Below are 14,477 nucleotides of genomic sequence, written 5' to 3'. Positions count from 1 at the left end.
CGTAATGTCTTGATCGTCTCTAAGAAAGTGGAGCCGTGAGATTTTTCCATCTTCCGTGTTTGGAACCGTTGAGCTATCTTCTTCTGGGCCTTATTATGCCTACTAGGCGCAACAAACCGTCAAAGCCTGCACAGCAGCTGTCATTTTTCAAGTCATCTCCGAAAATGTCTGGCTCTAAAGTCGCCGGGCCCTCTACAAAAGGCACGGTCCCCCAGACCCCTCCTTCACTGGAGGTGCCTCCGGCTGCTACGACCCTGGATAGGGTTGGAGCTGGTGAGCCCCTCACGGTGGGCACTATGAAGCTCCTTCTATCCCGTTTTAAAGAGGAGGTGGCGGCTGAGTTCCGTACCACGTTAACGGCATGCCAACAATCTATAGATGACCTGGGTGGCCGCACGGACCATTTGGAAACTAAAATGGAGGAAGTCGTGGGGTCCCACAACGGCCTACTGGACTCCCATGATGCATTAGAAGCAGAGGTGAAGCTTTTGCGGGACAAAGTCACAGATTTGGAGGACAGATCGCGTTGCAGCAATCTTAAATTACGCGGAGTACCCGAGTCGGTGTCGCACAGCAGTCTGCACGATTACGCGGTGGCCCTCTTTAAAGTTTTATTGCCTAAGTCTCCATCTGCAGACTTCCTTATTGACCGAATACACCGGTTACCGAAGGCCAGAGCAGCCCCAGGTGATGCACCTAGAGACGTCCTAATGAAGATGCACTACTTTCATGTTAAAGAGGCCTTATTGAAAGCATCTAGACCGACGTCTGGTACTTCTCCAGCTCTTCAAGGACTTCAACTCTTTGGTGACCTGTCTGCAGCCACCCTCTATAAACGGCGATCATTTCATCAGATCACTGCGGCCCTCAGGAAGGCTGATATTCCATACCGTTGGGGTTTCCCCACCAAGCTGCTGGTTCACCGAGATGGCTCTACTGTCTCTATCGCTACTGCAGATGAAGGAGAAAAGTTGCTTAAATCGTGGAATATTGCAGAACCCGTGGCAGACTCCTCCCCCCGTCGACTTCAGCAGGACTGGTCGTCGGTGAAGTGAGGATGCCTGCTTTGAGTCGGTCACCTTATATTGCTGTTATGTTCCTACTGCTATGACTCCAGTGACTCTTTAGATAAAGGGGTTTGTTAGGTCACTGTTGCCTCTACCCCTATACGAGGGGCCGTGGTGTGTCGGGGGGGGGGGGGGGGGGGGGGGGGGGGGGGCGCTGAGTATAGTGGGAGATGTGTCCATGTTTTGGAAATATTTCACTGTTCACTCATTTTGTTTTACTAGTTGCCCTCTATTTGGGGCGCTGTGCCTGGCGCCTCCCCGGACATAACTGCTTGCATTAATGTCGGCCTGGTGGGTTGGTTTAAGAGCTTGACACGCAGTACGAGTCGCTGGACTGGTTCTAATGTTAACATTATATGTTCTGTTCCCATGTTGGAGCTTTTTGTTTTGTTCCGCCTTATTTGTTCTTCTTGTTCTTAAGGTTCCGTGTGCACATATGTGCATTCATCTGCTCTTATGTTATCAAGACGTTCCTGTATTCTTTGGTTTAGAGTAAAAAAGAATGGCAGGGGGTGGGAGTTATGCCACTAACCCCTCCTGTAGTCTACACAGTCGCCACATTATGGCGACTGGCTGTGATCTCATGGGAGATCAATTTAGTTTAGTTTTGTTTTTTACTTTTCTTATGTTTCCCCTCATGTTCTCCAATGTGTCCCCCCCCCCCCCCCCCCTATCAGGTATATCGGTTTCAGCACAGGAATGGGTCATCGAAGTTATCTGTTCTACTTGTAATTGAATATGGTGAAGATAGTCTCCATTAATGCCAAAGGGCTTAACTCTCCCCAAAAACGGAGAGTAGCCTTGAACTACTTTCATAAGCTTAAGGCACATGTGGTTGCGGTACAGGAGACCCATTTTCAGAGTCAAAACCCCCCCCTCTTCACTAATTCACGTTACCCCCTTTGCTATACTGCAAATGGACCCGCCAAGAAAGCTGGCGTGGCTCTCCTTATAGCACAACACTGCCCGTTTGTTCTGTCCTCTAAATATGAAGATCCTGACGGGAGATATTTAATCTTAGTAGGTCTGCTAGATAATGTAGAGACCACTCTGGTCTCTTGCTACGCGCCTAATACCAAACAAATAGCATTTCTTAGAACCTTTTGTAGAATTCTCCAAGAGCATACTAGAGGAGCCCTGTTGATCCTTGGAGACTTCAACATGGTGCTGGACCCCAATATAGATCGCTCCCGCCCAACCCGAACTCTTCATAGCAGTCCGACCCAGGATCCCTCAGGCAAATTTGGTCAATTGTTAGCTGAGTATGCGTTGTATGATGCATGGAGAGCCAAACACCCAGCAGAACGAGATTACACTTTTTTCTCCCACGTGCATAGCTCGTACTCTAGAATAGACTTAGCATTAGTTGATAAGTGGACGTTAGCGACTATTAGTAAGGTGGACATATTACCTATGTCTTGGTCGGATCACTCGCCACTTGTGGTTTGGGATGCCGATAAGAGGGTGGTCCCTTATGGCCCCTGGAGACTAGGCCCGTACCTTCTAGCCCGCCCTGAGGCTCGCCAGGCCGTTCAGCAATCTTTAGATTCATATCTAGCCACTAATTGTCCCGAGGATACAACCATTTTCACCCATTGGTGTTCTCTGAAAGCCGTGGTTAGAGGCTCTGCAATCCAAATAGCGGCTAGACTTAAACGAGAGTATAGAAGCAGACAAGCCTCAGCCGAAAGGGAGGCTGCCCGACTGGAATCTGCACATAAAAGTAGCCCTGATAATAAAGCCCTCTTTAAGCGACTCCTTGCTGCCCGAGACAAGGTGAATACATTTGCTTTATCTGAGGTTCATCGTAACTTGCAGCGACTCAATCAACAATACTATAGACTTGGCAATAGAGCGGGACGTTTGCTGGCGCGTAAACTAAGGGGACGTAGAGCTAAGGAACGCATACATGCTATCCATACATCTTCGGGAGTTAAAGTAACCGACCCGGTAGAGATAGCGAATGCGTTCGCTGAATATTACTCGCAGCTGTACAACCTCAGAGATGATCCTGATACCCCTCAGCCCTCTTTAGTAGATATAGCTGGTTTTCTGGAGGGGTTGTCCCTCCCCACTATTGATTCTCAGGCCCGTGAATCCCTTAGTGCGCCCTGGGTGCTCGCGGAAGTCGAGGCAGCCATTGATTCCTGTCCAGTAAATAAGGCCCCTGGCCCAGATGGGTACCCCTCTAACTTTTACAAAACCTTTAAACCAACTCTTGCCCCACTTTTGATGTCAGTTTTCAATGAAGCCTCGGACTCTGCATGTTTCCCGAAAGAGATGTTAGAGGCCCGGATAGTTACCATCCCTAAGCCGGGTAAATCTCCTGCAGTGGTCCAGAACTATCGCCCAATAGCATTGCTGAACACTGACCTTAAGTTGTTCGCTAAAATGGTCGCGAATAGGATATCCCCTCTCTTGTCTAGTTTGATCAACCCTGACCAGGTGGGTTTTGTTTTGGGACGGCAAGCGTCCGATAACACACGAAGGGTTATCAATTTGATTGAACATTGCCAGGCCCGAGGCGAACCTCTCTTGCTCCTTTCTCTCGATGCAGAAAAAGCATTTGATAGGCTCCACTGGGACTATTTACGGGCTACCCTGGGCTGCTTTGGATTTGCCGGTAGGATACTAGACTCCATTTTGGCTCTGTATTCCTCGCCCTCGGCTTCGGTTTTCACCAATGGTTGTAATTCATCCACATTCGAGATCACCAATGGGACTCGTCAGGGCTGCCCCCTATCACCCCTCATCTTTGTTCTGGCTATTGAGCCCCTGGCGGAACGGATTAGGACGCTGGACTCTATTGTTGGTCCAGTGGTGGGAGGGATGCACCATAAAATCTGTCTTTTTGCGGACGATATTTTAGTCTGCCTTAGTGAGCCTGAATCGTCTTTACCACATTTACACTCTCTCTTAGACTCATATGCAGCGGTCTCCTACTACAAGCTGAATACAACTAAGACTGAGGCCCTCCCTTTGAATGTTTCTGATATCGCTCTTAGGCGTCTAAAGGAAGATTACAAGTACGCATGGCAACTCAGGTCGCTTAAATATTTGGGCGTGCATATATCCAGAGGGCAGGATTTAATGGAATGTAATTAGGACCCCCTTTTTCGAACATTTGAGATATTTATTAAAGACTGGATGATGCAGGAGGTGTCCTGGGTTGGACGAGTGGCAGCTGCGAAGATGGTTCTCTTACCTAAATTGATGTACCTTTTTCGTACCATCCCCAGGACCTTCCCTAAAGATATCTGTAATAGATTTAACCGATTGCTATCCAACTATGTGTGGGGGGGCTCAAAACCGAGAATAACAAAATCCACCTTAATTGCTCCGAAGGGTGCTGGGGGAGTGGCATACCCAGATTTAGAGATATATCATAGTGCATGTTTACTCGCCCAGGCCAGAGATTGGTTCACCCAGGACACCCCTAAACCATGGGTATCCTTGGAACGGTGTGCTGTATCCCCCTTTATACTGCCAGACCTGTTCTGGTTGCCTACCATTTCTATCCCTCCCAGAGTTGCTGAATACTCAGCGGTCCAAGCAACGTTGTTGGCATGGAGAACCGTACTTAGATCCCTCCCTGCCGGGGCTCTGCCCTCCCCCCAATTGTCTCTCCACGCTATAGCCACCTTGATCCCAGACCTACACTTACACCATTGGCGGGACATGGGCCTCTCCACCCTGAAGGATGTCCTTCGAGATGGTGTTTTAGTCCCCTTTTCCTTACTCCAGGACCAATTTCAGGTACCTAAACAAGATTTTCATAAATATCTGCAACTAAGGCATTGGCTTCAAAGCTGTTCTCCCAACCGAGTCCCCCATAGTGGCTTCCCTAAATTGCTGATATCCCTTCTGATGCCTAGCGGTAATAGAGGAGGTATCTCCAGATGGTACCAATATCTTGTGACTGAGTCCCGGCAGGGGGTATTCCCCTCACAGACTAAATGGGAAAAAGACCTCCCTGCGGTCTTCACCGAGGACATCTGGAAAGCTGTCTTTCAATCTTGCTTTAAAATTTCTAAATGTGTAAATCACTGTGAAATGTATTACAAATTGGTCCATAGGGTATATTTTACACCGGAACGTTTGCACAAGATTTGGCCTGATGTCTCCGCTAGTTGCTGGAGGAACTGTGGGATGGTGGGAGATATCCTTCATATTTTTTGGTTATGCCCGGCAATCCGGTCGCTATGGAGGGAGGTGTTCCTTTTTATTTCCCATGTCCTGGGAGTAGTCCTCATACCTGACCCCCTATTGGCACTATTTCACTATTATCGAGGTGAGATGTCCAGTTGTGACAAATATCTTCTAGGCCACATTCTCATAGCTTCTAAGGCCGCCATTGCCTCCAAATGGAAGTCGGCGGTCGTCCCTAAATTATCAATGATAGAACAAAAAGTTCACCAACACTATGTGTTTGAAACCGCAGAGGGTGGCTGTTCCCTAGGGACAACCACTATGAGTAAGAAGTGGTATAAGTGGTTCCTATATAGGGAGAGATCGGGCCAAATGGGTGTATCCGGCGCCACGACTGACCTACCTGATCTTTCTGTGCTTAGTTCCCCGAACCACACTGGACATTAAGTTGCTACGGCCATTAGACCTCTTCCCCTTTATCATACTCTGATTTCATTGTTGTATTATGATGTCCCTGATATATATCCTTCCTCTCCCTTGTCTTTGTTAGTTCTGTTGTGTACATGTCTTCCCCCCCCCCTTTTCTGTTTTATTTCTCATTTACCAATTTAAATGTACTTATAATTTGTATGAAAACTCAATAAAAATTTAATATTAAAAAAAAAAGAAATAACGTGTGTCTCATATTAGGGGCAATGTTGTATTACATAAACATTTGCACCTACAGTTAGACAATGTTTCTTTCTATATTAGACTAACACTGATCAGCTAAGTTCACGTTAGCCGTGTTACATAAAACGGCATTAGGTAATCCTGATCTGCACAATGTTACAAACAATCATGAATCTATCACTCCCTAATTATATAACAATATGGATTAAATATATGAGGAGTGTCTTTCTGTCACCGTCTTTATTGGTGCCGATTAGTGGATCACTACACAATATACATAGGGGTGACAATTGATATACAACCACACAATATTATTATTGATATTTAGATCTATTATTGAACATTAATAGGAGCTATATCAGGTGCCTCAGCGCCAGATTTTAATACAGGTTGAGTATCCCTTATCCAAAATGCTTGGGACCAGAAGTATTTTGGATATCGGATTTTTCCGTATTTTGGAATAATTGCATACCGTAATGAGATATCATGGCGATGGGACCCAAGTCTAAGCACAGAATGCATTTGTGTTTCATATACACCTTATACACACAGCCTGCAGGTCATTTTAGCCAATATTTTTAATAACTTTGTGCATTAAACAAAGTGTGTGTACATTCACACCATTCATTTATGTTTCATATACACCTTATACACACAGCCTGAAGGTCATTTAATACAATATTTTTATTAAAACTGTGTATTAAACAAAGTTTGTGTACATTGAGCCATCAGAAAACAAAGGTTTCACTAACTCACTCTCACTCAAAAAATTCCGTAATTCGGAATATTCCGTATTTCGGAATATTTGGATATGGGATACTCAACCTGTATTTCATCTCTTACTTTTCTCTATTTTTTTTAATATTTCGCTTTTTAGATAAGTGGGGAGTTTATTTGAAATACAACAATAAAAGTTACGTTTTAATTTATCAATTAATAGCTAATTTTCGACTGTGTGCACCACAATGCTACCTCTTTTCTTTTTCTTTTTCGATACAATATTGAAGTCTGGACCACCCTGCCATATATACCACCTGCGGCTCCTTTGCTACCATTTTGGTACGCTTTGTTTTTAAAAAGAAATTTGGGACATTTATCCCTAAAGTGTTTTATGTGTATCTTGTCATATTAAACCCATATGTTTTATTGTTTTAATACTGCTACTGTATGACATTTTATTAGAGGTACCAATTCAGTCTGGATACCGGTTTATGAAGCAAACCATTATCTTGGTTGTTGTATTTAGCCACTGAAAGAGAGCGCCCAGGCTACACCATTTTTTGCATTTCCACATACGTCTTTTTTTGGGGAAGAATGAAAACCCCTAGGTGCATCCAAGGCGGCCCACTTCCTTTCTAGCGCCCAACAAGATCCTTTGCATTTTTAAATCTGTAGAGCTACTAGTACCAGCTTGTGCCTGCTTGTAGCCATATCCAGTGGTGTGCTTAATTACTTGACACTACACCATCTGGTCCGCTAGTACACTACTCTGACACTTTGCTCAGCAAGGGTATCCTGCTCACTGGGTTTAGCCCAACTCACCAGTTCCAAGTATATGCTGCTTGCTGGGTTTAGCCCAGCTCACCATTTCCAAGTGCATCCTGTTCTCTGGATTTGCTCCAGTTCACCGGTTCTAGTCCGGCCAGGGCAATATATACTGTAAGCCTGATTCATGTTCCTGCTCCTACTGGTACCAGTCTAGCCAGTGCTAAGCTAACTCCTTGTCTAAGCAAGTCTGATATATGTTCCTTTTCTTACCGATTCCAGTCCGCCTATACATATTCAGATATAGTCACATTCCTGCCCCAGTTATCATCTGTATCAGTCTGGTCATTGCAAGTCTACTCCAGTAATCCCATGTCTTCTGATTCAGTAATTTTCCGAGACTTCCAGTATCCCGTCTAAGGGCCTAATTCAGGTTGCATCATTTCAGCGACGGGATACGTGCGTGCATGTGCAGGTCCCATCCTGTGCGTGCACACAGTTAAGGCGGTTTGCCCGCATTAACTGCAAATGCCTCTGCCTGATTGACGGGGCGGGTGGGGGAGGCTTTAAAGGCAGCTGCAGCCGTTCCGATTGAACAATTGGTAGCAGAACTTCCATAGTTTCTGCGATCATGCTCTAATTGCATTGCAATCACAATTAGAGTGTGATCACAGTGGGTGGGCGTCTGGTAGCATGCTGGGCGGCCCTGCCCTGGGATGGACGGCCCCTAGAATGTGATTGAAGGGATTGCAGATTCTGCTAAAAAGCAGAATTTGCAATCCTTACTGAATAAGGTCCTAAGCCTCCTAGTGTCACCTCAAGCACAAGAGTTATCTACACCCTGCTAGCTTGCTGCGTAAACTACCCACTACTGAACCAGTGCCAGTATCCAACCCGAGCCCACAAGAAACCGCAGACCTGACAGTTTGTTCTGGGGCCATTAGAACCTGTTTACTATCATTTAAGTACTACCCCTGAACATTTTTATCCTAAAATGAATTTTATCCTAAAATGAAACATATATTGTAAATAACTTGTTATACATTATAAGCCATTTAATATAACAATTTAATGCTCTGCTTTATCTAATAGCTCAATGGACATTCAACGTTTGACTTCTACTGTCAATACTGTACAATTGATGTATAATTTCTGTATTTTTTATGTCCTGCTTCAATAAAAACAAATTGGAAAAAACAAATGACTCTTTTAGATCTTCTTTACTATCATTTAAGTACTACCAACTTTTTTATCCCAAAATAGTGCTTGGTCATCTATGTATTATTATTATTATTATTTTTTTTTTATTATTAATCTTTGGTATGTCTTTATTCTGGGAACATATTCAAGCCTAAAGTTTTAATTTTGTGTGTTGGAATAGTTTTATAGGTCAAAGTGAAATCTCCCAGGCAACCAGCTCAGTCTTATGGGACTGTTTTCCCAAAAAATGTATTGCTTAACGCTTGTAGAAGTGCAGCAAACAGTACTTATGGGCCCAAGTGTATAGATGTGTCCATACACACTATTGCTGCAGTTGCTCCAAACAGCCCTTCTTGGTGTGCCAGGACCCATACAACTCAGCATGCACAGAGCGTCTTTTTCACTCAAATATGCATCATAGACACAATGCGATGCTACAAACTGATTAATTTGAAATGCGACATCTATGTGCAAATGAATATGAATCAGTATACATAGTGCTATTATGCAGCGGCCATGGATTTTTTTGTGTGTCAAGTTCTATTGTGCTTCATATGCAACACTACATATTTAAAACATAACTGTGCAGTTCAAGTCACAGCCTGGTGTTTCTGGCACAGATTGAGTCGTGTTTTGCTGCATCTGTGGTGCAAATAGGACACAAATGTAAAGAAAACGTTGGTACGCTACACAGCTCGGTGTGGCTAATTAGTAACAAGCATATTGTGCCTCATGGCGTATTAAGGCTTGGTAAATGTATATGTACGCTTTTTGCACGCTTGTAGGACCACAGTAGGATGCACTATACATGTCCCTTATAACAAATATGTCCTTAATCTATTAAATCTATGTCCTTTATTTTATGGAAATAAATGTCCCATTATTATTGAAAGAAATCCCAGTTGAATCCCCGTAAGTTATTACTGTCCATACAATTAATATGTAACAAAAATCATGATCTTTGATGGTATGCTATAATGCAATGTAAATCTTGTACTCTATGGGAAAAAACACTAATACCCTCTTATATTAACTAATCACACACACACACACACACACACACACACACACACACACACACACACACACACACACACACACACACACACACACACACACACACACACACACACACCTAATTTCATCCCATTACAGCCCAAAAAATCATGAGCATGAAAACTCACCTGTCTTTTGGGAAAGGATTAACTTTGCAGGCTTCTAGAAGAAAGCGTACTACTTCCACGTGACCTGTGTTATAAAAACAAGTAATGCAATAGAAAGTCTTTAATGAACTAAACTGAATGTGTTGTTTATTTCACATCCTATTCTTTTATTTTATGTCTACATATGCAATTGGTACAAAGAGTAAGCAATGTGAACTTATCCATACAGATATCAAAATCTAAATTAAGCACAAATGCATTTAGAAATGTTAAAAGCTAAAATTATTTCCTTATACAAATATTACTTATGCATTTTCTCAAATCCAATATATAGGTTTATGTGACAGTTCTGCTTAATGCTAATGCTTTATCCATGATAAGGCACTACACAGCAAGATTAAAATAAGAAATAATATAGGTTTCTCATAAATAATAAAACTTAATTCCCACCCTAAGCCTTTTTGAAAAGTATGTTATATAATTTCTGAGCACTATAGGGCAATTTAATTGTTGAGAGAATTATCTCCTGCCCAAAGTGGCTGGGAGATAATTCAACTGTTTGTGCAATCAGTAGTCGAGACGGCTGCATTCTTGTGCCCTAATACATAGGATAGGCCACGTTAAGCAACTGTTTGCCATGCTAAATGCTGAGCATTTTGCAGTTATGTTACATCCCCAGGACTCAGAGGGTGGAAGCATAAATCCATGATAAGTGCTGGTCACCCGACTATTTTAGATGGGAGCTAATGCTACCAAACAATTGAATCACCCCCTATGGGCTGATGCAGAGATGGCAATGCCAGATAGGAGCTAATGCTGTCAAATAATTAATCACCCCCTATGGGGCTGATGCAGAGTTGGCAATGCCAGATTAATAACAGCGCAGCTGAGGTGGTTAGCACATTTGTGGTGCCAGCAGTTTTTACACATTATACTTGTTAATAACATTGGCAGCATATCATTTAGCCAGTTTTATTGATTGGGGCCCCTACAAACCTTAATTCAGCCCTGAGAATTGGAAACCAAATCTGGCAGACATTGCTGAAATGAAACATGCATAAATAAAATGTGTATATTCATTCATGCCTGGTTTGCTACTAGTCATCATCAATGAACACTTACTGTAACACCTGCCTTATACTATTTGCAGGTCACTAATTGCAGCATTTGTGTGCACACATCGTTACTGAACTTTGGTTACATGAGAACACCCTGTGCCACCCCAATTCATCTTTTCTATCCTAAGTGTAGATATGATCCAAGTGCGTATGATTCTGCATAGCCAGTTCTTGCGTGAACCTATTTTCTGCACATATGCTATATTAATCATGCAAGGCAAGTTTGCAAACAGGCATATGTTTCACTGTGCATAAAAACCCCCATAAAAGTGCAAATGTTCCCAATTTAACAGGCATGCTTGCGAACAGGCATTTGTTTCACTGTGCATAAAAAAAACATAAAAGTGCAAATGTTCCCAGTTTATCATTAATGATGTGCATAGTATAAAAATATTTATATTTGCTATCATGCTATCAAATTAAATAAATTACAGTGCATCCAGAAAGTATTCATAGAGCATCATTTTTTCCACATTTTGTTATGTTACAGCCTTATTCCAAAATGGAATAAATTAATTTTTCCCCTCAAAATTCTACACACAATACCTCATAATGACAACGTGAGAAGTTTTTTTTTTAGATTTTTGCAAATGTATTAAAAATAAAAAACCTAAGAAATCACATTTACATAAGTATTCACAGCCTTTGTTCTTTGCTCAATACTTTGTTGATGCACCTTTGGCAGCAATTACAGCCTCAAGTCTTTCTGAATATGATGCCACAAGCACACCTATCTTTGGGCAGTTTTGCCCATTCCTCTTTGCAGCACCTCTCAAGCTTCATCAGGTTGGATGGGAAGCGTCGTTGCACAGCCATTTTCAGATCTCTCCAGAGATGTTCAATCAGATTCAAGTCTGGGCTCTGGTTGGGCCACTCAAAGACATTCACAGAGTTGTCCTGAAGCCACTCCTTTGATATCTTGGCTGTGTGCTTAGGGTCATTGTCCCGCTGAAAGATGAACCGTCGCCCCAGTCTGAGGTCAAGAGCGCTCTGGAGCAGGTTTTCATCCAGGATGTCTCTGTACATTGCTGCATTCATCTTTCCTTCTATCCGGACTAATCTCCCAGTTCCTGCCGCTGAAAAACATCCACACAGCATGATTCTGCCACGACCATGCTTCACTGTAAAGATGGTATTGGGCTGGTGATAAGCGGTTCCTGGCTTCCTCCAAGCATGACGCCTGGCATTCATGCCACAGAGTTCAATCTTTGTCTCATCAGACCTGAGAATTTTGTTTCTCATGGTCTGAGAGTCCTTCAAGTGCATTCTGGCAAACTCCAGGTGGGCTGCCATGCGCTTTTTACTAAGGAGTGGCTTCCATCTGGCCACTCTACCATACAGTCCTGATTGGTGGATTGCTGCAGAGATGGTTGTCCTTTTGGAAGGTTCTCCTCTCTACACAGAGGAATGCTGTAGCTCTGACAGAGTGACCATCAGGTTCTTGGTCACCTCCCTGACTAGGGCCCTTCTCTCCCGATCGCTCAGTTTAGATGGCCGGACAGCTCTAGGAAGAGTCCTGGTGGTTCCAAACTTCTTCCATTTACAGATGATGGAGGCCACTGTGCTCATTGGGACCTTCAAAGCAGCAGATATTTTTCTGTACCCTTCTCCAGATTTGTACCTGGAGACAATCCTGTCTTGGAGGGCTACAGACAATTCCTTTGACTTCATGCTTGGTTTTTGCTCAGACATGCACTATCAAATGTGGGACAGGTGTGTGCCTTTCCAAATCATGTTCAATCAACTGAATTTACCACAGGTGGACGCCAATGAAGCTGAAGTAACAGCTCAAGGATGATAAGTGGAAACAGGATGCACCTGAGCTCATTTTTTGAGCTTAATGGATAAGGCTGTGAATACTTATGTACATGTGATTTCTTAGTTTTTTTTTTTTAATAAATAATCAAAAATCTCAAAAAAACTTTTTTCACGTTGTCATTATAGGGTATTGTGTGTAGAATTTTGAGGACAAAAAAGGAATTTATTCCATTTTGGAATAAGGCTGTAACATAACACAATGTGGAAAAAGTGAAGCGCTCTGAATACTTTTCGGATGTACTGTATATTTAGCATTGCAGTACTGTATCACGGGATGCCGTATAGGGGAACTTAGTATATAACCACTGAACAATAAGTACACTACAGCCTAGGTAGTCTTGGAATACAATGTTTAATAACATGAAATTGTTTCAAAATAAAAACTTTATTGAAATGTAATACTTTGGGGTCTATTCATCATCCCTTATTTTCTACATAAGTAGGTAAAAATTTCAATTTTCACCTACTTTTGTAGAAATTAAGGTTCAGAGCCATTCATTACATGTGTAACACAGGAGATATCAATGATATCCTGGTTACAGTTCTCCTCCTATATTTTACACAGTCCCCATACAGATGTGTCCTCACACAGCTTTGCTGTGATGGCTTCTTATTCCTGGCAAGGCATACCCATAGCAGGTACACACGGTACGCCAATACACCATGCAAAGTATTCACATTGCGGCTGCAGGCAGCAGTGCCTCCGCTACCCCACATTACAATTGGACCTGGCAGCACCTATTACGAATGGTTAGTGGGGAGCTGTGCTCCCGCAACCTGTTGTTTTAAGCAGAGTTTCTTCAACATGCTAATAAGAAACAATGGAGTGTGACCGCCACGTTGTGGTATGCATCGTGGCAGGACCACGGTAAGATGCAATTTGGGTCAAAGATGTGGGCTGATACGACAATCACATGAGAACTTTAACTTATATCATTTTATTCATTCATTGATATATATACAAGTGACTTAATGCAAATGAGCTGATACAGAAAAACATTTCCTTTATGCAGGATAGAGCATAAATGAGGTAATATGATGATAATAATAATAATAATAATAATAATAATAATAATAATAATTGATATCTGTAATGATGCAATATCAAAGTAGTTCTCAATCAGAGATTATTCAGAAATATAGGACCTTAGATATTCAGTACTTTTATGACAAATTTCTATTTATTTAATAAGTATCTTCATATAAAGCTGGTGAGATTATTATGTCTCTTTCCATTCATTACTTTCTTTTGTATCTTCCTATGAAACAGCAGCCTTTTAGGTCTTCAGAACACAGGCCTTTTTGGTTCTCCTTTTATGTAATTGCTCTGTCAGTGATCGCGCCTCTGAATCCACCTCCTGTTCACTACCTCTATCAGTTGGAGTACTGCAAGTCTCAGTCTTAGGTCCTCTGATTTTCTCAATCTATACCACATCTCTCGGTGAACTACAATATCTGCTCTTTCAAATTTCAGTATCATCTGTACGTGGATGATACTCAAATCTATCTATCCTCTCAGATTTATCCCCATATGTATCGGTCTGCATTACCAGGGCCATCTTAAAGTATAGGCAGTGGCGTCACAAGGCGGGTGCGGGGGGTGCAGTCCACACCGGGGTGTGACGCCTAGAAGGGGTGACACCAATCTGTGGGCTCCACTGCAGTGACATGAGCCAGGTGCTGCAGTGTGAAATTCTGCTACAGCATCTGGCTCCTGTCATAACAGAGGAGCCGACAGCGCTGCAGACAGTCTCCGGGGGCATCTCAGCATCTCCGGAGATGCTGGGCATGCCCCCGGAGTGACA

The 14,477-nt window shown here is 42.8% G+C and overlaps 1 protein-coding gene across 2 annotated transcripts in view; it reads right to left on the bottom strand.

Moving 5' to 3' along the window:
* The window catches only part of LOC134945051 (glutaminase kidney isoform, mitochondrial-like), a 1,232,451-nt gene that overhangs the window by 107,890 nt on the left and 1,110,084 nt on the right, over positions 1-14,477 (bottom strand). For both annotated transcript variants that reach the window (XM_063934082.1, XM_063934081.1), the window contains one exon: positions 9,758-9,821. In XM_063934082.1, coding sequence (XP_063790152.1) covers positions 9,758-9,821 — 64 coding nt within the window. The remainder of the gene's footprint in view (positions 1-9,757; positions 9,822-14,477) is intronic.

Source organism: Pseudophryne corroboree, chromosome 7, assembly GCF_028390025.1.
Source record: "Pseudophryne corroboree isolate aPseCor3 chromosome 7, aPseCor3.hap2, whole genome shotgun sequence".
Taxonomy (NCBI): Eukaryota; Metazoa; Chordata; class Amphibia; order Anura; family Myobatrachidae; genus Pseudophryne; species Pseudophryne corroboree.
The sequence above is the reverse complement of the archived record's forward strand: the minus strand, read 5'-3'. Positions and strand labels throughout refer to the sequence as shown.